A 24,876-nucleotide genomic window follows, 5' to 3' on the forward strand; every position below is an offset into this window, starting at 1 on the left:
AAATTTATTTTCAATACATTGTGAAAACTCAGCTGTCAGTTGATCTTAATGTTATGAAATGAAAAGTATGTCATTTGCAATTAACTTGGCATAAAATAATTTATTTGCATTTAATTGTAATGGTTCAAAGAATGTTCGGCCCTCCACCATGTTCACTTCATCCAATCTGGCCCTCTTTGAAAAAAGTTTGGACACCCCTGTATTAAGGTGAAAAACCTTAAGACTTTCAAACCACTTTAAAATGGATAAGGAGGCAACGCTCAACCTTTCATATGCCTGCACAAAAAAAAGAAACCTAAAGCATAAATTCAGCCAGGTGTAAATAGTTTTACTTTACAGCAAGGAAAATTTGAAACCTCATTTTTGTCTGGATTTTGTTTACATCAGAACTGCTTCTCTTCCTGTACATGTTTATGGGAATATAAGAGCAGCTTGAAAAAGATCAAGTGTACCCCTTTAAGTGTAACTAAAGGCAAACCGTTTTTAATTTTTTATTGTCAGGTTTTCGTTGCTGTCTGTGCTCCCATTAGGGAGATTCACCCTATTTATTTGTCCTGTTTACCATGATTACTGAGAGTGAAAGTAAACCCCAAATTTTGTGTTGACTTTGGAACAATAATAGAGAGGAAGTCATCCAATGAGGACAGTAGTTCTGGTGACCATGGTGACAGATTGGGTTTCCTCTCATTTTCGGTTTTGGTTATGGGGCTTGGTAAAGGGAAATCCCCTCCCCACACTTCCCAATAGGACACAGGTGGCAAAGAGAGAAAATAAAATGGGGGGGGGGGGTATACCCCCTCCCTTACGCCATAGAAAATTTGAAAAAGAAAAGTTTGCCTTTAGTTACGCTTTAATAAGTTTTGAATGATCTCTAAAGTATCTGAAGCTGATGATACAAGCAAGCTCGTAGACACAGATCCCTGGAGTTTTATTGTTGTCTGTGTCCCGGCTGTGAAAATTCCCCTCATTGTTTTGCTGGCCACACAAAAAAGTAAGGGAAAATGTCTCCAATGTGGACATAGAGAACTCAGGACAGAGGTTCTTATTTTTTCCCAATCCATGCAAAACTTAAAAAAAAAAAAAAAAAAAGTTTTGCCTGCAGTTGCACTTTAACTCAACAGTCAAACTTTCACAAGACCAGTTGTTGCTGTTCTTTAACCTCTTGCCAAGCGTGTAATGCATATATGCAGCTGCAAAAAAAATGGGCTTTAACACCCAGTCATGGCACATATGCATCCATAGCATCCCAAGGTTGTGCACTGAGAGCATGCTACTGCATGAGCTGTCATCAGCAGCTCTCTGTTAGGGCTTCTGATCAGGATCCATCAAGATAGCTACGAATATGTAACTGCTGTGAGAGCTAATCACAGCGGTTACATGATAGAGAAGCTTGCATAACCTCCTAGGATTAAAGCCCAATTAAAGGGCTGTAAGGAGACAGCATTCAGGGGTTAAAGTGGAGCTCTAGCTAGATTTCAGTGGAGGAATTCCTGTTAAACATAAAATTTAAGAAAAAAATCTGATATTGCTTTTCAGTGCTGTTATTTGTGTTCCGTAGTTGTTACTAGGGAAATAGTTTCCAGTGTACATCTTCTGTCCTTGCCTTTGAATTGCAGATACCTGTAGTTGTAAACGGAGACCAATCTTCTGGGTCATACATTCATTCTGATTGTTTTTTGTAGGTACGGCAAGCAGTAACTGTTGTGGTTGGAAATTGGCTTTTAGAGCTCAGAGACAGATATTCGTATTTTCACAAACTGATGCCTCTTCTACTGAGCAGCTGCAGTGATGAGAATCCTGACAACAGGTAAGGTACCACGATGCTGCCTTGTAGTTAAAGTGGATTGATTGTTGTATTTATTTCTAGTCCAAAAGATATGGCTTGTCCTGGCTACTCTAAAATTTTGACCCAGCCTTTGAAAGAAACTTACGAAAATTGGAAATTAATAAAAATGAAATTATCAACTATTGTGGACAATCAGTCTGCTACTCGTATTACCTGGGAATATGATGGGAATCCTAGCAGTTGCTCCACTGCAGTTAAAATGGTCTTTACTCAAGTTTTAATAATCCAGACTCTTTGCTTTATGTTTTCTGCTATAGTGAAAGCTGGCAGTAGAACAGTCTAGCAGTCAGGAAACCTATTTTAGATAAACTGTTCCTTAGGCAAAACAATGTGCAAAATGAAAGGACTTCTAGCCTATACCCTTCAATGTTGGGTTCCACATAAATGTTTAACCGTCATCTGACTTGCTCGGAGGGATAGGATAGCTGAAATACTTATCTTTCCTTGAGAAAATACTGCTGAAGAATGGCCTGAAAGTACTGACACATTTCCGATCCTCTCTTTCAGAAGAGGTCACAGGACCAAGTCCCTAAGCCTTCATTCTTTTTTTTTTTTTTTAATTTAAATATTTATTAAATTTTTCATGTTAATACAAAAACCCAAAAAAAGGGAAGTAATTCTCATATAAATAGACATTTATAACATTTCTACCTTTCCCTTACTAAAAATTCTTTTCTTTCCCCTCCCACTACCCCCCCCCCCTCCCACCCCTCTTCCCCCCTCCTCCCCCTCTGCAGACTCTGGCCCATTCTATTCTTTTGAGGCTTATTAATTTTTTGTTAACAACCTAGTTCATATTTTTCTATATTTCTCTTTCAATCCTGCTCTTTCCCACTTTTCCCATCTCCTGGAATAAACTCCCATCTTATCTTCTTGCATATGGTATGATCTTTCCATTCTACCTATCTGATTTACTCTATTAATCCAGTCTATCTCCTTCGGTACCTCAGCTTTCCACCAAAACTTGGGTATCAACCCTTTCGCCGCATTCAAGAAGTACCAAATACCTGAATCTTTATATTTATTTACAGATGTCTCCACATTGTGTAGGAGGCACGTCGTTGGGTCTAATCCTATGTCAATTTCAGTTATTTCTTCAATTAATTTAACTATTATCTTCCAAAAGGCCTGGATTTTCGGACATTCCCACCATATGTGAAACACCGTGCCTATCTCTCCACATCCTCTCCAACACTTATTTGAGTTTTCCCCATTTATCTTGTGCTCTACACTCGGTGTAATATGCCATCGTGTCACACACTTATAATTAACCTCAACCTCTCTCATACTAACATTATCGTGTATCAATCTAAACATCTTTCTCTGTCTATCTTCATCAAACCCAACTCCCATATCCCTTTCCCATTTTGTCATAAAAATTAAATTTGTGTTTGTGTCTAATTCTGTGAGTATTCTATACACCTTTGAGATACCGTGCTTACCATCCCTTCTTGTCTCTAACAACCTTTCAAACATATTCCACTCCTGTTTTATTCTTAGGGGTTTCGGTAAATTTCCAATGAAACTTTTCAATTGATGGTGTTTCCACTCATCTATTCTAATAAAAATATCACCCTTCTTCTCTATTAACTCTTTAAGTGATCTCAATTCTCCCTCCACCAAAACATCTCTCAATTGGGTATCCTCCTTTCTAAACCATCTCCCTGATATCTTATTCTGACCCGGGGGGAAGTACTCAGTATTTGTGAGAGGCATTAATATAGAATTAAATTCCCATTTCATGTTCTTATGTAAATTATCCCATACCCTAAAGACATTTAAAGTGTATATACTCGTGCTTTCTTTAATTCCCCTAAACTGTGGTGGAACCCATATCATCTGACTCAATCTTTTACCACTAAGATCATTTTCAATTGTTACCCAACTTTTCCCCTTATGATTAAATGTCCAGTCATATATTCTTGCTAAAACCACTGCCTTATAGTATCTCTTGACATCTGGTAGGCCCAATCCCCCTTTCTCTTTAGTCCTGCTCAATGTTTCATATGCTATTCTAGGTTTTTTATTCTTCCAAATATATCTTGTTAACATTTTTTTCATTATCTTAAAGAAGGCTTCTGGAATTTTAATTGGTACCATTTGAAATCTATACAGTATTTTAGGCATTATTACCATTTTGACTAGGTTTATACGTCCTATCCAGGATGGATTTCCTCCTTCTAGTCTTTTTAAATCTTCCCTGATCTCATTTATCAAGGAGATATAGTTTAATCTATACAAATGCTTAGATGAGGCAGTGAGTTTTATTCCTAGGTATTTTATCTCTTTTTCTCTCCATCCTAAGCCTTCATTCATGTGGCCAGCACTGGAAGGATTTTGGAGTAGCAGAAACTTCTTAGACAAACTGTGAACAATGCATTACCCTTGGAGCATAGATCTACCCTAATTTACATAACAGTGAAAGGAGGTGTCATTTTGAAAATGTTCTAAAAATAAGTGGTATATGTCGGTCACATTTCTAGTTGAAGAACTATGGGGTTGCCATTGCTAACCACCTTCTAAAAATGCTAGTTGTCTGGCTACCTCTACCCTTAGTTGTTTGTGCATTGAAAGATGATTTACTAATAAAAAAATTTAAAAAAAAACAGTCACAGGTAACAATTCAGAAGCACACTGCAAGGATTTTCCTGATCACCATGAACTTTACGACTAAGTGCATTTCCCATTTTTCATCTCTGGACTAAATGTGGACTTTTTATAAACTGATTATTTCTTTATTACAAATGAACTCAAAATAATTTTGCCAAGCTACTGCTACTCTTTTAAAGCAGCACTGTGTCAGATACAATATTTTTCATCAATACAGTGAAAATAGTGCACTAAAAAGTCCCATCAAGTCCATAAAACTATGATGCAATAATATTTAAGCGTCCACCACATCACATATTCCTGTGGTCACTACATGCAACTGTGAGACACCTCTCCCTCTAGGCAGAGACTTGCCAAATTTATATCAACCACAAATTATGGTACGATACTCATTGGTTGGCGAAACATGTAGGGAGGGGCTTAGCCGGTGACCTACATTACATGCTGTGAACACTTCCTCAGCTTGTTTGTTTTATGCTTGAGTTTTCTTGGATCCTGGTGCCAGTGAGACAACCAGTTTATGTTCATGGTACAGGGAACTGCATGGTGGAATGCAGTGGATCTGTGAGGGATCTGGGTATGACCAGAAATGTGTGGACTGACACAGTCAAGTAACAGGCTTCAGGAATGATATAATAACAATACAATTTATTATTAGCCACCCAAATATACAACGCACAGTAAACAAACCAACTTTACACTAATCTTAGTATGTGCAGGAACACAGGCGTAGTCAGGGCTGGAGAGGTGGAATGGTCAGGCCGGCCATATGGTTCTGTTAACGACCGTCCGGTGGTACCTCTAGCAGTCCTCAGGACAGGATTCCCCAGGGCGCGGAGTCTAAGTCCCAGTCTGCTTATTCACCAGGGCCCCTGATGGTGGGGATGGACTTGGAGCAGACAGGAACCAGGTCGCGGCCCCTGAGTACACCTGCTCATGGTAGAGGTATCCGCCAGAGGTATATACTGATGTGAAGAGGCAGAAGGTGTGAGCAGGGTTGGCTGGATCCGTGCAGGATGGATGGATGGATCGTCTGGGTAGCGTAAGGCTTAGGCAGGCCAGGTCAGCAACGTGCGGGCAGCGAGGTACCGGAGGAGCAGGCAGAGAATTGTCAGGGTCACAAGCCGGGTTCAGTAACTCACGGGCAGCGCGGTACAGAGGATCAGGCAGAAGGATGGTCAGGCAAGCCAGGGGTTGAACAGGAGACGGTCAGCAGAGGTCAGGATCAAAGGGTCAGCAGATAGGCAGGAACACAGGATACCAGGTACAGGGGCTGATAAGAAACAATACACCAAGGCACTGACTGCAGGCTGGCCATTCCTTAAATACACCTCCTGCAATCAGCCTCAGGTGATGGCTGATTGCAGGAGTGAGCTTCTGGTCGCCCGCTGGCCAGCCCTGGTACTGCAGCCCACACGGCAGGTGAGTCCCACCACCAGTGGTGAATCCATTCCTGACAGGATCTTGTGCAAGGGCACACATTACACAAGTGTATATTGATCTCTGCAATTAATATCTAATCATTTTGGGTGCCGGTGAGACAATTGGTGTCTTTTCATGGTACAAGGAACTCCATGGTGGATTGCTGTGGATATTGTGCAAGGGCATACATACATAATCAAGATCTAATCATTTGTGATTTTAGATGGTATAAAACTATTGTGGTTCCTGTGGTTCTCTTTGGAGGGTGCCGGTGAGACAATGGGGTTTATTTACTAAAGCTGGTTCACTCAGAATCTGGTACAGCTGTGGATGGTAGCCAGTCGCCTTCTAACCTCAGCTTGTTCAAGTAACCTTTAGCAATAAAACCTTTAAGCTGATTGGTTTCTATGCAGCAGTGCACGTGTTTCTGAGTGAGCCAGCTTTAGTAAATAAACCCCAATGCGTCTGTTCATGGTTCAAGGAACTGCACGGTAGATCGCAGTGGATCTTGTGCAAGGGCACACATACATAAGCGTATATTGATCTCTGCAATCGAAATCTAAATATTTGGTAAGAGGCCATCTATATGTGGTGGAGGATAATACACTGACACTGTTGCCTATGGAGTGATTTTCTTCACAGCACTTATGTGGACTTCTAATCACTTTCAAAATATGGACTTTTGTTTGTTTATCTTTTGTATATGAATGCAGAGTTTTTAGTTTGTTTCACAGGAACACTTTATGTGTATTGGAATTTTTCTAAGTAGCACACCATAATTTGTGGTTAATTGTTTACGGCACTGCTCAGGCTATTTGTGGTTGCAGCGCTTACTCTGTAATATTTATTTCATTTCACCAAGCACAGGGTATTCCCCAAGGGTTTGCCAAATTCATATGCCTCTCATTTACAGTATCTCCTAGAAGTGAGTACACCCCTCACATTTTTGTAAAAAAATTTTTATATATTTTCTTGTGACAACTCTGAAGAAATGACACTTTCCTACAATGTAAAGTAGTGAGTGTACAGCTTGTATAACAGTGTAAATTTGCTGTCCCCTCAAAATAACTCAACACACAGCCATTAATGTCTAAACCACTGGCAACAAAAGTGAGTACACCCTGAAGTGAAAGTGTCAATATTTTGTGTGGCCACCATTATTTTCCAGCACTGCCTTAACCCTCTTGGGCTTGGAGTTCACCAGAGCTTCACAGGTTGCCACTGGGGTCCTCTTCCACTCCTCCATGACGACATCACGGAGCTGGTGGATGTTAGAGACCTTGCGCTCCTCTTCCTTCCGTTTGAGGATGCCCCACAGATGCTCAATAGGGTTTTAGGTCTGGAGACATGCTTGGCCAGTCCATCACCTTTACCCTAAGCTTCTTTAGCAAGGCAATGGTCATCTTGGAGGTGTGTTTGGAGTCGTTATCATGTTGGGATACTGCCCTGTGGCCCAGTCTCCGAAGGGAGGAGATCATGCTCTGTTCAGTATGTCACAGTACATATTGGCAGTCATGGTTCCCTCAATGACCTGTAGCTCCCCAGTGCCGGCAGCACTCATGCAGCCCCAGACCATGACACTCCCACCACCATGCTTGACTGTAGGCAAGACACACTTGTCTTTGTACTCCTCACCTGGTTGTCGCCACACACGTTTGACACCATCTGAACCAAATAAGTTTACCTTGGTGTCATCAGACCACAGGACATGTTTCCAGTAATCCAAGTCCTTAGTCTGCTTGTCTTCAGCAAACAGTTTGAGAGCATTCTTGTGCATCATCTTTAGAAGAGGCTTCCTTCTGGGACGATAGCCATGCAGACCAATTTGATGCAGTGTGCAGCGTATGGTTTGAGCACTGACAGGCTGAACCCCCAACCCCTTCAAACTCTGAAGCAATGCTTGCAGCGCTCATTCGTCTATTTCCCAAAGAAAACCTCTGGATATGATGCTGAGCATGTGCACTCAACTTCTTTGGTCGACCATGGCGATGCCTGTTCTGAGTGGACCCTGTCCTGTTAAACCGCTGTATGGTCTTGGCCACCATGCTGCAGCTCAGTTTCAGGGTCTTGGCAATCTTCTTATAACCTAGGCTATCTTTATGTAGAGCAACAATTCTTTTTCTCAGATCCTCAGCGAGTTCTTTGCCATGAGGTGACATGTTGAACTTTCAGTGAACAGTATGAAAGAGTGAGAGCGATAACACCAAATGTAACACACCTGTTCCCCATTCACAAGTGCCCCTGTAAAACTAACGAGTCACATGACACCGGGGAGGTAAAATGGCTAATTGGGCCCAATTTGGACATTTTCACTTAGGGGTGTACTCACTTTTGTTGCCAGCGGTTTAGACATTAATGGCTGTGTGTTGAGTTATTTTGAGGGTACAGCAAATTTACACTGTTATACAAGCTGTACACTCACAACTTTACATTGTAGGAAAGTGTCATTTCTTCAGTGCTGTCACAAGATATAATAAAATATTTACAAAAATGTGAGGGATGTCCTCACTTCTGGGCGATACTGTACACGATTGCCATATAGAGCTTGCATATATCCATAGGTCCATGGGGGGTGCTAATGTATTATTCCTCCGTCTGGTTATTAACCAACTCACATGTAAAGGAAGCAAAACGGCCCCCGATAGTGTAGTAATTTTAAAACGCCTCTTTTTTTAAAAAAAAAAAAAAAAAAAAAAAGAATGCCACTTATAAAAGTCAAAGTTAAAAACGCTCATCATAATCAGTGCCATCAGATCAGTAATGAAGGCGCTAATACTCATCTCTCACCACCACCGGAACTCATGGCCACATCGTATAACTATATCGCCTCCGGTTGCCGCATAGCCACACCCCAATTTGTTTAATTCTGGCTTTGTCACAGGGTGTTTTGTTATTATTTTGATTATTTCTTTAGCCAATATCCATAATTCAGTGCACTGTCATTTTTTTTCTTTTTTATGGCTTCAGTTCTATGAGACACTTGGCTACCACAAGCATGTGAATTAGAAAGTCAAAGTGAAGCCACGATTCCTGGTCTGCATACTTATACCATGTCATAAAGTACTGCAGCCATTGGAACAGCATAATAGCCAAGCAACTAGCATTTTCATAAGAAAACAGCATTGCCCCACTACAGGTTAATTTGCATAGCTTATTCTTAACCCAGTTGGAGTATAGGTGTATGGGTGTGGTGTTTTTTTTGGTTTTTTTGTTTTGTTTTTTACACCAGTCTGACAGTTGATGCTTAATCCAAATAATCCTTTTCTGTGCCATTTTATTTGGTAATGTGAATCATTGCTCATTTATCATCTATAAATGCAGACAGATTGCTCTTGATTATTGGAAGAAAGTTGGCTTCCAGTGGGAAAGAGAGAATGAAGATGATCTAAAAGACAAGATGGACTTCAGTGATCTCCACCCTTCATTCTATCCAGCAGGAGGTGAGCCATGATCACAAGTCAGCACATATGTTTTAGACTATAACTTTAGGCTCATTGGGACTGAGGCTTGTGTTGCCTTTTAATTCCATCAGTCTTGATGGTTATGCCTCCATTCACATTTATAAACAGTAAGTGAATGCTTTCGGTTCACAGTCTTTTGTCTGAGTTGGTTTCATTGCACCTTTTTTCTGTTTCAGTGGAAAGACCTGGACTTGGTTGTCGTGAGCTCATCTTCAGAAACCTGTCTAAGATTCTTCCAGCTGTCAGTCATGATATAACAGACTGGGTTGTAGGAACCCGAATTAAAGCATCTCAGCTACTAGTGACCTTGTTAGTGCATGCAGAAGATCACACCACTCAGCACATGGAGCTGGTCCTCAGTACTCTGTACCGATCGTGTCTGGATGAAGAGGAGAAAGTAGTGCACAATGTGAGTATTATTCTGTATGCTGCTGTAGATTTACAGAAGTGAAGGAAAGAAATAATGGGGGTTATGGCCACGCCAATCAGGATTTGGCTTTCATCTTGCAAACTGCATTACAGCTAGATTCTGGGTGCTGTGTGTTTAGATCAATAGAATGGACAGGGCATGCTTTCACTGTGGTTATATAGTCCTTATCTCTCATATTACAGCAGCTGCAAGGCATAGAAAGAACATTTTACTAGGAGCCATGTCTTTATCTTCCTCAATTTACAATATTTGCAGATACCCCATGGTCTGTCCGCTTATGATACCTGTAGGCCACTGTAGATGGTCAGGTAGCTCAGTTAATGTCCAGGGTGTTGAATACATTCTTTACTGCTGCAAGCAAACTAATCAGATCTTTATTTTTATTCTCAAATGATCATTTTCCAGTAAAGGTTTGAATCTCATTGATTGGGATACACTATATTGCCGAAAGTATTGGGACAGCTGCCTTTCCACGCACTTTAATGGCATCCAGTCTTAGTTTGTAGGGTTCAATATTGAGTTGGCCCACCCTTTGTTGCTATAACAGCTTCAACTCTGCTGGGAAGGCCGTCCACAAGGTTTAGGAGTGTGTCTATGGGAATGTTTGACCATTCTTCCAAAAGTGCATTTGTGAGGTCAGGCACTGATGTCGGATGATAAGGCCTGGCTCACAGTCTGCAATCTGATTCATCCCAAAGGTGTTCTATCGGGTTGAGGTCAGGACAGTCAAGTTCCTCCACCCCAAAGTCACTCATCCATGTCTGTATGGACCTTGCTTTGTGCACTGGTGCGCAGTCATGTTGGAACAGGAAGGGGCCATCCCCAAACTGTTCCCACAAAGTTGGGAGTATGTGATGGTCCAAAATGTCTTGGTATGTTGACGCCTTCACTGGAACTAAGGAGCCATGCCCAACCCCTTAAACACAACTCCACACCATAATCCCCCCTCCACCAAACATTACACTTGGCACAATGCAGTCAGTCAAGTATCATTTTCCTGGAAACTGCCAAACCCAGACACGTCCATCAGATTGCCAGACAAAGAAGTGTGATTGGTCACTCCAGAGAAAACGTCTCTATTGCTCTAGAGTCCAGTGGCGGTGTGCTTTATGCCACTGCATCCGACGCTTTGCATTGCACTTGGTGATGTAAGATTTGGTTGCAGCTGCTCAGCCGTGGAAACCCATTTCATGAAGCTCTCTATGCACTGTTGTTGTTTTAATCTGAAGGCCACACAAAGTTTGGAGGTCTTTAGCTATTGACTCTGCAGACAGTTGGCGACTTCTGCGCACTTTGCACTTCAGCATGTGCTGACCCCGCTCTGTCACTTTACGTGGCCTAACACTTCGTGGCTGAGTTGCTGTTATTCCCAGTTGCTTCCACTTTGTTATAATACCACTAATGTAGCCATGGAGGTGATTGGAACAACTGAATCCAATGATTTGGAGGGGTGTCCCAATACTTTTGGCAATATAGTGTATGTCAAGCAATAGAACAAATAATATCTACCCCAAAAAAAAAAAGCCACGCCTTCTTCCCCAATGACCAACCTGGTTATCCTATGTTTATAAAGTATTTTGGTGTTCAATAATAATATTATTATTATTATTATTATACAGGATATATATGGCTCCAGCGGTTTGCGGAGCGCTTTACAAAATGAAGGTAGACATTACAGTTACAGTACAATTTGGTACAAGTGGAAACAGAGGGCCCTGCTTGTTAGAGCTTACAATCTAGGAGGAAGGGTTGAGTGATACAAAAGGTAATAGCTGTGGAGGATGAGCTGATGGAGGAAATAAAAGGCAGTTTACTAGTTAGACGCAGGATAGGCTTCTTTAAAGAGAGAGGTTTTTAGGGATCACCTAAAGGTGGATAGATTAGTAGATAGCTGGACAGATTGGGGTAGGGAGTTCCATAGGATGGCAGAAACTTGGGAGAAGTCCTGGAGGTGAGCATGGGAGGAGGTGACACAGGAACTGGAGAGCAGAAGGTCTTGGGAGGATCGAAGGAGCGGTTTGGTTGATATTTTGAGACCAGGTTGGTTATGTAGCTGGGGGCAGAATTGTGCATGGCTTTGTAAGTTGTTAGTATTTTTGAATTTTATTTGTTGGCCGAGTGGAAGCCAGTGGATAGATTGGCAGAGAGCAGTAGCAGACATTGAATGGTTGGTAAGGTGGATGAGCCTGGCAATAGTATTCATGATGGACTGGAGGGGGGATAGCCTATGTAAAGGTAAGCCAATGAGGATGATTGTTGCAGTAGTTGAGGCGAGAGATAACCAGGGAGTGAATTAGGAGCTTTGTGGTATCATTGGTTTAAAAGGGGCGTATTCTGGAGATGTTGCGGAGGTTGAGGCGGCATGATTTGGACAGGGATTGGATGTGGGCCTAAAAGGATAGTTCAGAATCCAGGGTTACCCCTAGCACCTTGGCATTCAGGGATGGGTTGATAGTGGTGCTATTAATTCTGACCGAAAAATCAGGGGAAGAGGCATGTGGGGGAGGAAATATTATGAGCTTAGTTTTGGATAGATTGAGTTTTAGGAAGTGGTGTGACAAAGGAGAGCAGTTTCTGTGGAGTGTTGTGGGCGAAATCCAGACTGACGGGGATCGAGAAGGTTATTCTCAATAAGGTGGCAGCTCAGCTGGTTGTAGACTAGACGTTCAAGGAGTTTGGAGGCAAAAGAGAGTAAGGAGATGGGTCTTAGGTTGCTAAGATTGATGGGGTCCAGTGAGGCTTTTTTAAGTATGGGGGTGACTAGCGCATGTTTTAGAGAGTTGGGAAGATGCCAGTAGAAAGGAAGAGATTGACTATAAGAGTTAAAGAATGAAGGATAGAGCCATAGGGTGACCGTAGTACAGGTGGTTAGGTGGGGTTTAGAAAAAAGTTTGCCAACCTCCTCTATAGTAGCTGGGTTTAGCAAGAGAAGTATAGATTGTGCAGGTGGACAAGGAGTGTAGGGTGAGGGAGATATCTGTACAGTGGAGATCTCGCCATGAATTGTATCAATCTTATTTTTTAAGTGATTAGCGATCTCCTGGGCAGTAAGTGAGTTAGTGGGTGGAGGTAGAGAAGGACGAAGTAGAGAGTTAAAGGTAGGAAAGAGTTGATGGGGATTGCATGAGAGGGTATTAATGAGAGTGATAAAATAGATCTGTTTGGCAGTGTGGAAATAGGAATTGTATTTTTGAAGGGCCAATTTATATTGGTCGAAGTCTTGCTGGGTCTCAGTCTTATGCCATAAACGCTCAAGAGCATGGCTAAGTTTTTGAGGCATCTGGTATTGTCCGTTTGCAAGGTCGGGGCCTAATTCTGTGTGTATTGAGGGGGGCCAATGTGTCCACTGTGGATGACCGTGAACTGTTGTATACAGAAGTGGGCAAGACAGGGCTAATATTTTGTCACGGAGACAATCTGTTGCTGAAAAAAGAAGAGAGAGGTTAAGATAGCGAAGGTTTCTACAGGTAACTGGTAGTTGGAAGTCAAGGAGGAGGAAGCCAAGGAGACAGTGAAGCTAATAAGGGAGGAATCAGAGAGAGGAAAAGGAACGTTGGTGAGGTTGCAAGGATAGGTAGGAGAATACAAGGTCGAGGCAGTTACCATTAGAGTGGGTAGAAGCATGTGTACATTTGTTTTTTAGGTCAAAAGAAGTGGTTGGGCTCAGACGTTTAGAGGTAGCAGGAGTGTTAAGATGGGATGTTGAAGTCACCAAGAATGATAGTGGGAATTTCAGAGGAGAGAAAGTAAGGCAGCCAGGCAGAGAAATCATCAAGGAAGCTTGATATCAGTCCAGGAGGCCGATAGATCACAGCAATTCTTAAAGAAACTGAAGAGAATAGATGAAAACTGAACTTCAAATGAGGAGAGGGACAGAGAGGGGGGTGAATGAAGGACCTGAAGAGTACTTTGAGGGGATAGGAGGATTCCAACTCCATATCCTTTCCATCCACAAGACCTCAGAGAGTGAGTCCAGAGGAGACCACCATGGGAGAGGGCAGCAGGAGAGGGAAAGTCAGATTCATAAAGCCAGGTTTCCATAAGTGCAATTAAGTTAAAGGCGTTTGTGATAAAAAAAGGTCATGGACAGAGGTGAGTTTGTTACAGACAGAGTGGGCATTCCAGAGGGCACAGGAAAAGGGGAGGCTGGTTCTAGCAAGATAAATAGTAACTAGATTGTGTGGATTGCGGCTCATGTTCGGATAGGGGTGCCGGGTGTGTTGATCAAAGGATAAAGATGGTGGCCCAGGATATGGGGAAATGTCTCCAGATGTTAGGAGAAGCAGAAGGGTAAGCGAGGTAATATGGGAATATGACTTGTATGGAGGTACAGGTCCCAGTGTGGAGGTTTTATTCGTATGTGGGTTCAGAATAGCAGGAGTTGAGTACAGTAATAAGGTGAAGACAGGAGTGAGGGTGATATATATAAGCTGAGGGGTGAAGGAAAGAGTTTGAAGGGAGAGGATACAACTGTGAAAAGGAGGAGTAGGGAGTGCATGTTAGAGTCTTGAGATGAAGAAGCAGACTGGGTAAGAGCTGGATAGGGAAACAGGTCACCTGTAGTCTGTTTAGTATTTGAAGCTGTCGGCCTCTCGCTGAAGTGCAGAGCCGAAGTGCAATGCTCAATACTTAATCCAAGATCAATACTTTAGCCAAGATGGTAGTTGCCAATGCTACCCCTGGCTGTGCCTTCCCTAGGGAAGGCCTAAATTTATACTGAGTTGGATGGGGGTATTGCCAATTAATCAATTAGGAATGCATAGCAGAGCCACATGGCTTGCAGGGCAAACTTCTCACACCAAAGGAGGACTACAAGAGACAACAAGAGAGCAGGAGGAGAGTTGTAAAGATTAGAATCAGCTCATAAATTTGGGTTAGACAATTAGAGCAAAATAAACACCACAGTAATATGGACAGAGTTAAAGATTTTGGAACCAGTAAAGAATGACCAATAAGAACAATTATAGTTATGAATCAGCTTCAGTTAGAGGTGGATTTTAAAAGCAGTATAGATTATCATATAGCAGTGCAGGGTGAATAAGCATTCATACATGGCATGGGCGATATTACAGATGAATATTGCTAGCAGACATTTACCGCATAGTAGTGCAGGATGAATTAGCATTCATACATGGCATTGGTGATAGTATAGATGGATATTGCTCGCAGACATGGTAAGAGCAGGATGCTCTTACTAGTAACTTTGTCCTAGGGTAAGTTTTTTGTTATACTAAATTTTCCTTTACTGTAAAATCCAACATTTAAAATATAACTCGAGGCAAAACCTTTTTTTGTTTTGGATAGAGTAGAGATGATATAGAACATCTGTCAGGTTTTTATTGCTGTCAGGGAAAATCACATTTTCTATTTGTCCTGTTTACCATTATCAGTGAAAGGTTAAAGTAAAAAAAAAAATCCCACATTTTGGGTTGTACCCAGAACAGTAATAAAGGGGAAATCTTCCAAAGGGGACAATAGTTCTGGTGGCCCTGATAACAACCAGTAATTCCTAAACTTTGGAGGGATTTCCTCCCACTTTCCGTTTTAGGTAGGGGACAGTAAGTAAAGGGAAATATCCACAGTGGGAAGAACATGATAAAAAATTAACCAAAATATCCCACAGGAACCACATGCAATTCTGTGCAAGGGGATTTTTTTTTCCCCCTTCATCTTTCAGGACAGCACCTTGAGAGACCTTGGCTCCTCCCCACCTGAGGAAACCCCTTCACCCTAAACAAAAAGCACTATCACTCCCCTCCGACCTCAGTTTTTGGTGTTTCCTCCGGTGGGGAGACATCTCGAGGAAGCCTCTCAGGTGCTGTCAGGGGACAGCAGAGCCTGAGTTCCAGAAGTGGGCAGCAGCAGGGAGTGAAGGCCGGAGAGCCGGCTGCGATCCTCCCGACCAAAGCTGCGGGGCAGAGCGGTGAGCCCTGGGTGACAGGGAGTGACGCTGACCTGCCGGCTGCCCCTGGCCCCCTCCGGGGAGTTGCGGGTGCCGGGGCGGCCTTGGTGGGATCTTGCGAAGATCGGGGAGGACTCCCGCTCCTCCCATGCGTGCCGGCTTAGGAGCACGCCGGGCCGGATGACGGGAGACGTAATTTCCAGCAGAGGGGGCGGGTCTCCTTCCGGGGTCACAGCTTTCGCTTCCGGCCCCGGCCCTATACACCAAGGTTGCAATGGCAGTGAACGCGGTGTGCCTGTAGGGACAGGCACACCGCAGAAGATTGGCGACCACCCTCCTGTCGGATGTCCAGCAGAGAGGCATCGGGACCAGGCGAGTCCTGCACCAGCCAGACCCAGGTAAGGTGACTCAGTGGAGTCCTCCCCTACCTGTGGGCCCCTAGCTCAAGGGGTATTCCCCGGCCCTCTTGTGGTCAGAGGGTCTAGGGCAGGGGGGGGTCGGTCTTATGAGTGTCAGGCCCTTTATACCTGCTAGGGAGTGGAGGGGGGGGGGCAGGTAGCCGGGGGTAATAGGTTTTCTGGCTCTCTCCCTCTTGTCTTTTCAGGGTAAGGCCCGGGAAAAAATTAAACACCAGGAGCCTAGGCAGAAATGCCCGTCTTGCAGAGCAGCCCGCAAGGAGTCATGGAAGAAGGTTCTATGCGGGCCCTGTATTGAGGGATTAGTGAGGGAAGCGAGTCCAGCTCACAGTGATTTGGTCAAGTCAGTAAGGGAATTGACCAACACCTTTGACTCCTTCAAAAACCTGATGGAGAGTTCAGCCATTCCCCAGGCGACGCCCCGCCCCCCACAGCAGGTAGCTCTGTCAACTAGCCTGGGTAGGGAACTCCAGGAGGCGGGGGAAGGTGAGCCTTCCCTGGATTCCCAGTCTGAGGACTCAGCAGGGGAGGGCCCCTCGGAAGATCCCAGAGGTCCCTCCAGGTACAAATTGTTCCTGGAAGAAGTGGGCGATTTGTTAGGGGCAATTTATGATACGCTGGACATCAAGGAAGAGGTAAAGCCTCTATCTCTACACGATCAGATGTACCATGGCATGGAGGAACAGAAGCGTAGAGTATTCCCCGTACACGAGGTTTTAGTGGACACTATAAGAAAAGAATGGCAGGATCCAGAGAGGAAGCCCTTTTTCTCCAAGTCACTCAAGCATAGATTTCCGTTCAGTGATGACCCGTCAGCCTTATGGAACAAAAAATCCTAAATTGGATGCAGCATTTTCCCAGATTGCTAGGAAAATGAATCTGGCCTTTGAAGATATGGGTGTTTTACCAAACCTGATAGATAGGAAAGCTGAATCCCTCCTTAAATAGTTGTGGGACTCGACCCTGTCTAATCTGAAGCCAGCCATGGCCACTACTGTAGTAGCCAGAAACATGGAGTACTGGCTTACACAGTTACAGGCACATATAGTGACCGATTCCCCTAAAGATAAAATCCTTGCGTCATTTGAAACATTATTGCAGGGGGAGGGGTACATTGCTGACACATCCGCAGAGTCTGTAAGGCTGGCAGCTAGGCGCCCCTAACCAACTCAGCCCGCAGGGCCTTGTGGCTTAAGACGTGGCAGGGGGATGTCACGTCTAAGGTAAAGTTATGTGGCATCCCCTTTTCAGGAGATCTCCTGTTTGGACCGGGATTAGAGACGGTGTTGGACCGTACGGCGGACAGGAAAAAGTTCTTTCCCCTGAAGAGAAAAATGCAGGATCTAGGCAGTAGGAAATTTCGTCCCCCAAAGAGACAGAGCCCTAGGGTAGAAGGGCAGAGAGGGAGGGGCAAGGGAGGTGCAATATTCCGTCCTCCTGACCAGCCCCAGAAACCACGGTGACTCTGTTCCCCCGGTGGGAAGAAGATTGGCGTCCTTCCTCCCACGGTGGGAAGCAAAGGTCTCCAGCCCCTTTATATTGGACATCATAAGAAGGGGATACCGACTGGAGTTTTCGAGACCATCGCCGCAAAGGTTATTAATAACCAGCCTGCCCAGGTGTCCTCAGAGGGCCTCAGCCTTGCTAGCCTTGCTTCGGGATTTGGAGGCACAGAAAGTGGTAGTAAGAGTTCCCGAGGCAGAAGTAGGGGAGGGTTTCTATTCCCACGTGTTTGTGGTTCAGAAACCATCAGGGGCGTACAGATTAATCTTAAATCTGAAACCCCTGAACGAGTCCATTCATTACAAAAGCTTCCAGATGGACTCGATCTTTTACAGTCAGAGCCCTCCTTCCGCCAGGGGCCTTCCTGGCCTCCATCGACCTGAAGGACTCCTATCTGCACGTGCCCATCGCAGAGGCATTTCAGAAATTTCTCAGGTTGGCAGTACAGAGCACAGCAGGGACCTATCACCTACAGTTCCGGGCCTTGACTCTCCGCCTCACCAAGAATCTTCACCAAGGTTCTGTCCAAGGCATTGGTTCCTCTTCGGCTGAGGGGAATATCAGTGGTAGCCTATCTGGATGACCTGCTTTTATTTGCGGGCTCGGCAGATCGGCTCGCACTAGACGTGGCAGTGGTGAGGAGACATCTGGAGAGTCTGGGATGGCTGCTGAACTTGGACAAGTCCTGCCTAGTCCCTTCCCAAAGAATGACCTATCTAGGATACATTCTGGACTCCACCTGTCAGAAGACCATGTTAACCCTGGAGAAGCTCGTCAAGTTAGACGGGGCGGTCAGGCGGTTACTGGGAAGCCGCGAAGTAGCATTGAGGCAGGCTATGTCGGTATTAGGACTGTTTACTTCGTCCATCCGGGCAGTACAGTGGGCGGGGTTGCATCTTTGTCCCCTTCAACTTTTCATACTGAGCGTCTGGGACCGTCAGCTGCAGTCATTGGATACCCGGTGCATATTCCCTCCAGAGTGAAGAGATCCCTGTGGTGGTGGAGGAAGACAGCCAATGTGACTCAGGGGCTGTTATGGAGTTTCCCGGTGGTCAGGGAGATCACGACGGATGCCAGCGCCTAGGGATGGGGGGCCCATCTAGGAGAATCGGTGGTACAGGGAGAGTGTTCTCCAGTAGAAAGGGGGAAAATTCTCAAACTGGAGGGAGCTAAGGGCGGTATTGGAAGCACTTTGCGCCTTCCAGAGCTTGATTTTGGGCCAGCATGTCCGCGTCCTTTCGGACAATGCAACAGCGGTAGCCTACGTGAACAGACAGGGAGGGACAAAGAGCAGGTCTCTCTGGGCCCTGGCGGCAGTGCTTCTGTCTTGGGCAGAAAGGAATCTTGCCTCCTTATCAGCCATCCACCTAAAAGGGGAATTAAATCGGGTAGCCGATTTTTTGAGCAGACGGCAACTTAGAGAATCGAAGTGGGTTCTAAATGGGAAGGTTTACCAGGCCATTGTAGAGAAGTGGGGATCCCCAGACATAGACCTTTTTCGCGTCAGGTCAGAACAACAAACTCCTGAGATTTTTTTAGTTAAAACGGTGGGACGGGGCGCGGGCAGTGGATGCGTTAGGATTGAAGTGGGATTTTCCTTTGTGCTACACATTTCCCCCCGGTCGCCCTACTGTCAGCGGTGTTGAGGAAGTTCAGGTCGGAGAGAACTTCTCTAATCCTGATAGCTCCGTATTGGCCCCGGCGAGCGTGGTTTGCAACATTGAGGGCTTTAGCCACACTGACACCCTGGGTATTACATCCGCGGAAGGACTTGCTGTCGCAGGGCCCGGTCCTATGTCCCAGGGTGGAAAGGCTGAAACTGACAGCTTGGTTTCCGAGGAGCAACTCCTGTTAGCAAAGGGACTCTCAGCCAGGGTGGTGGCTACGCTCTTAGCTAGCAGAAGAGAGAAACCCAAGCCATCTATAGGAAGGTTTGGAGGCGCTTTAAAGAATGGTGCTACAGGGCCTTAATGGATACCCATAGCCTAGTGTGGGTGCTGGAATTCCTGCAGGCGGGGGTCAATAAAGGGCTCGCGATCAGCACACTCAAGAGCCAAATTTCAGCCCTTAGCGTGTTTCTGGAATCCCCTTTAGCTAAGGAAGTATTGGTAATTAGGTTCTTTAGAGCTCTGGCAAGACAGAGACCTCCTGGAATTGGACCTTTACCAAAAATGGGATTTGGCAAAGGTCCTCAAGGTGTTGATGGAACCACCATTTGAACCCCTAGGATCCTGCTCCCTAAGGGCCCTCACGTTTAAAACGGTATTTTTGGTGGCAGTCACCACAGCAAGAAGGGTGTGTGAACTGGAAGCCCTGTCGGTCAGGGCGCCTTATTTGCAAATTTTTCCGGATAGGGTGGTGTACAGGACTTACCCATCCTTTGTTCCTAAAGTGGCCCTAAATTTTCATAGGGAACAGGATATAGTTTTGCCTTCATTCTACCCTAATCCATTGGGGGAAAGACCAGAGAAATTTCATTTGTTAGATGTAAGAAGGTGTGTGCTCCTTTACCTAGATAGGACTAAGGAATTTCGAAGCACAGATTCATTTTTTATTTCTTTTGCGGGGGCCAGAAAAGGGCAAAAAGCCTCCAGGCGCACAGTAGCTAGATGGTTAAAGCTAGCAATTGAGCAGACATACCAGACCGAGGGTCCAGAAGTCCCAGAAGGAATCAGGGCTCATTCTACACGGGCCATGGCGGCAACGCAAGTGGAACTGGCAGGAGCCTCCCCCGGACAGATTTGTAGGGGGGCCGCAACCTGGTCCAGTTACGGGACGTTTGTGAGGCATTACAGACTTGACCTGGTCTCGGTGCAGGAGCAGGCCTTCGGACGTAAGGTACTGCAAGCAGTGAGCCCGCCCGAGTGGTAAGTACTCGCTTATCCTCTCAAGGTGCTGTCCTGAAAGACGAAGAGGGAAAATCAAAGTTACAGTTACGATAACGCCATTTTCAGTAGTCTTTCAGGACAGCACCAGTTACCCACCCTTGGTTACAGAATTGTTGTGTGAGATGTCTTATGGTATGTTCTGGTGTCTCATATTATGTCTCCCCAGGTGACCGGAGGTACGATTCCAAGAACTGAGGTTGGAGAGGAGTGATAGTGCTTTTTTGTTTACAGTGGAGGTGTTTCCTCAGGTGGGGAGGAGCCGAGGTCTCTCAAGGTCTTGTCTTGAAAGACTACTGGAAAAGGCGTTACCGTAAGTGTAACTGATTTTTTTTTTTGCTGCAGTAGAACTGGATTGCATGGTTGTTTTTACCCCTGCGATCTGGTACAGGCAAACGCACTGCATTTGTAGCTTGCTTTTGGGGTGTCACTGACTTTCAATTGACACTTGCAGCAGAGTGCAAAACTTGATTTCTCACATGTGTGTGAACCTAGGCTTAATGTGCATGTTGCCACAACACAGATGTTTGAAAGGGCCCTGAACATGAACCCTTAAAACTTCAACTTTTCACATAATACCAAGCCTGTAACCTAACCTATCATAAAAAGCAGAATATTTGTTGAAACTTTATTATCTGTAACTTGCCATGACTGGACATGACCTGTCTGACATAAAGAAAGAATAAAAAAAAAAAAAAATTAACTGTGGTTCCCCAAAGCTGTTGACATAATGTGCAGGCAAGCACAGCATAATGGACCAGGAGTGTACAACATACAATGCCACAAGCAGGGTATACAAAGAAAATTTATAGCAGACAGGAAAATCTGTTTTTGGCAGAAAAGACCAATAAACCCTGCTATCAAATTCTTTATTTTTGAGCTTTGTTCCACTTTAACCCCCTAAACCCTAAATCTACTGTCAGCAAACTGAGGGTGCATGTACTATCTTTCCCTGTGACAAAGAGAGATGCCTCTTCTCTGTCTGTGCCCGGAACACCGCTTTATTGTAAAGGAATTGCTGGCTGAAGTGTCTATATAAAAAAAAAATTACATTTACAGGGATGACAACATCATTACAGTTCTTCAACCTGCTATGAAATTTCTGTGAAGTTTAAATCCTAACCTTTTTATCAGGAAATGAATGACTCATTTATTTTACCCTTATCAATGTATTATGCTGGCATTTGTGATTGTGTTTATCGCATCTCCCTTTATGTAGCTGTGCAGTGGCATCCTACTACTGATAATGGCACTTGGTGAGGGAGTTCCACTTCTGCCTTACTTAGCTGGTTATACCTGCTACAGCAATTCTTCCCCTTTTCTTTGGAAAACAAAGAAACAATCAGGTTGAAAATCTATGCAAGCAAAAGCAAGCACTTCTATCGTTAGCAGATTTATTGATCTGGAGCTCTGCAGATCATGCTAGAATCGGTCACGGTGCTGTTGATATCTGGTATTTCATTCACTGTATTGCTGGCCTGCATTCAGGTTTGGAAAGTAAAGAAAGATGGTTTTAATTCAACACAGAATGTCTTTTATTAGTTAAAAAAAAAAGCTTTATGTGATTTCCTGTGTATTTTTTGACAGTTCCATTCAATGAACGTTAGAGAAAAATTATTTCTGTACTCACCTTTTATGAAAAATTATACATTTATAATGTCTATTGTTTGTTCCTGTGAAATATTATTTTAGACATTTTAATTAATGAAGGGATTATAAATCTACTTAAGAAACACACAAAATATTCTGTGCGTTTTTCAATCAACTCTTTAATGGCACGTAAAGTGAAGATGGATGGTAGTGGGCATGGTTAGATCTCGCTTTTGGTGTTTTTAATCACAAGAAAAAAGATTTGATTTATTTAGAGTTCCAGGTGTTAAGTATATTTCTTCTGTCAAATCATACAATGACATCTTGTAAAACTCAAAATGTTTTTTCCAATGAATGTCTTTAAGACATAAGCTTTAACATGTTTTCATATGTGGAGGTCTTATGAATGAGCAAGTGAAACTGTATTTTTTTCTTGTTCTGTTCATTGAGGGACACATGAATTCTGATACAATTGGGTCACTACTGCCTCCTACAGGAGAGGCCATGGAAAACCGAAAAATCATAAGCCAACTCCCAGTTCCACACCCCTTCCATCCAGCACATCTCAATTTTTTGCTAGTATCTTGCTGTTTTTCCTCAGCTGCCTTAGGTGTCTGAATAACTGAGGCCTTGTCTTGCACTCTGGGCCTAGTTGCATTACCGCTATTTTTCACAGAAACACTTGAGACAATTCTGGTGACCCCCAGCTGCTACTACCCTAGCGGTTCAGGGAGCATTTACTTGGTATCCTGTGAAGTTATTGTGTCCTCTTGATTGTCTTCCTCCATTCAGTTGCATGGGGCTGAGTTCCATGCCCTGTCCCCTGGAACCTCTGTGTTCACTCAGAACGTTTTGACCACATGCTCAACTCTGTGCACATTGATGGCAGAGTGTCGCAAGGTGCTTCAGTGCCATCCCCTGCAAGTCTCTGACTTTACAGAGGCCTTAGATCAGGGAATATCTCTGGTATCTGTGACCATCTCTGAGTGAGATTCAGAGTCCCAAAGGGCTGTCCAATCAGATTGCACTACACTGTCCTGCTGTCACCACAGAATTACAGTGGGGCTTGTAGGGCCTTGTTAATGTAGTAGTGTGTTCTACTCTAATTTGGGGGATAAGTCTGCAGCCTCGGGTGTTTTAGGGCTCCTACAGCTGCAAAGAACTTTCCCATTCTATTTGAGGCATTCTTTTCACACTGGAAGCAACCCAAAGGAATCTAGTGCCCTGTCTGAGAGTGTGATGGAAATATTTGAGAAGGAATTTGTTCAGTGGTTCACTATTTCTACTATTGTTCGACCTGTATACCACCTAAGTTGGAACACCACTATAGTCAGATAGAAAAAATCAGTACTTCTGAAAGACAGAATCCCTTAAAGAGCATCTAAGCTCCTATCCCATATTGGTCTGATGTCCATACAGATGCACAGGGCTCTATAGTTCTTCAGCTGAGAGACTAATAACATATCCAAAGAACATGTGATTCATTAGGCCTGTGAAGGACATCATGTCTCTAACACTGCACTGGACACTAGTGTCAATAGTGTTATGGGAGCTAGAGTGTGCTCTTGCTCCAGCTTAGAAGGCTGAGGTTGATTTTGGCTAAATCAAACCCTTCTCCTACATCTACTTCTGCAGTAGTTGCCTCTTGGAGATCTGCTAATTCATCTGCATGGAGGTGCACCCCCACTTGAAATGGAAGTTTGACTGTTTGTCCTTGAGTGTCCATGGGCGGTCTTCCTCTCTGGCACTTAGGTCTCCGGCTTCTCTTGCTCCCTTCAGTTGCTCCTTATCACTTCTCCATATTTCTGATATGCAGCCTGCACCTCTCTCGGGTTCTAAGTTCTGAGTACCAGCCCTTGTAGTATATTGGGTTCTGAAGCTGTGCTCCTTTTCTTCCACTAGAAGGCCCCCTGTCTCTGAAACATGAACAGCCCCTTGTAGTATGTTACCCCTCAAAGTCCCTCTTCTTCAGAGGGACTCTCTGACCTACATAGTCTACCAGGGTCAGCCTAGCTGCTCCCAACTTGGACAAAAATTTGGATCAACAGTGTCGCTTGGGCACTCCCATTGCTTCTCAGTGCTTTGGATTTTATGTTTAGCCTAGTGTCCTCTTCTGGCATCCCCACTGTGGCATTCCTATGTGTCTTCCTGTAAAGTTAGATAGATTTATGGATCTCTGTAGTAAGCATCTTTCTGAGGGGCCTGACTCTAAATGTTGGCTGGGTTGTGCCTCACTTGGTTCCAGTGTTGGTGGCCACTTGTCACCACTGGTGTGGTGGTCCGGCTTAAGCTTTCCCTAAAGGCCTACATCTGTTGTGGCTTTTGCTCCCTTGTTTTTAGGCAGGCAGTTCATCCCTTTCCCTTCAGTAATGGAGGGTGGGGTATTGGGGGAAAACACCACTCAGCGTGGCCTCCTCTTTGCCTGTTCTTTCCCAGCTTTCTTCAGCCCCTCTTTCAAGGGGTTGTGGGTTTGTGTTCCAAGTAGGCCTGTGGCCCTGCCTCTGTGGGTTAGGTATCCCCTGCCATAATTCTCCAGGCTATTCTCTTCCTATTGTTCCTGGGGCATTCCACTTGCTAAAGTCACTTCTTATATGGGACTACTGCTTGATGAACAAATAGCTTCATTAACATCGGAGAACTCCTTTGATGTTCAGATCTCTGGATTTCTACTGTCTTATTATTTTTTGTATGCGAGGTCTCCAAAACTGGGCAAAGTATTCTAAATGAGGTCCAACTAAAGATCTATATAGGAGAATCAGGACCCCCTTCCTCTTGCTGATGATAAACTTTAGAACTCTATTTGCTTTTCCA

The 24,876-nt window shown here is 44.3% G+C and overlaps 2 protein-coding genes across 2 annotated transcripts in view; both read left to right on the top strand.

The window, feature by feature from the left end:
- The window catches only part of DNAAF5 (dynein axonemal assembly factor 5), a 98,756-nt gene that overhangs the window by 8,853 nt on the left and 65,027 nt on the right, over positions 1 to 24,876 (top strand). The window contains exons 3-5 of the mRNA XM_089681824.1: positions 1,683 to 1,807; positions 9,200 to 9,318; positions 9,516 to 9,748. Coding sequence (XP_089537950.1) covers positions 1,683 to 1,807; positions 9,200 to 9,318; positions 9,516 to 9,748 — 477 coding nt within the window. The remainder of the gene's footprint in view (positions 1 to 1,682; positions 1,808 to 9,199; positions 9,319 to 9,515; positions 9,749 to 24,876) is intronic.
- LOC149473003 (uncharacterized) lies at positions 19,385 to 20,461 on the top strand. The gene is made up of 2 exons (XM_089683502.1): positions 19,385 to 19,521; positions 19,945 to 20,461. The coding sequence occupies exons 1-2, from the start codon at positions 19,385 to 19,387 to the stop codon at positions 20,459 to 20,461; spliced, it is 654 nt and encodes a 217-aa protein (XP_089539628.1).

Source organism: Staurois parvus, unplaced genomic scaffold, assembly GCF_062004578.1.
Source record: "Staurois parvus isolate SC_StPar_1 unplaced genomic scaffold, SC_StPar_1.0 ptg000018l, whole genome shotgun sequence".
In the NCBI taxonomy this organism is placed as follows: domain Eukaryota; kingdom Metazoa; phylum Chordata; class Amphibia; order Anura; family Ranidae; genus Staurois; species Staurois parvus.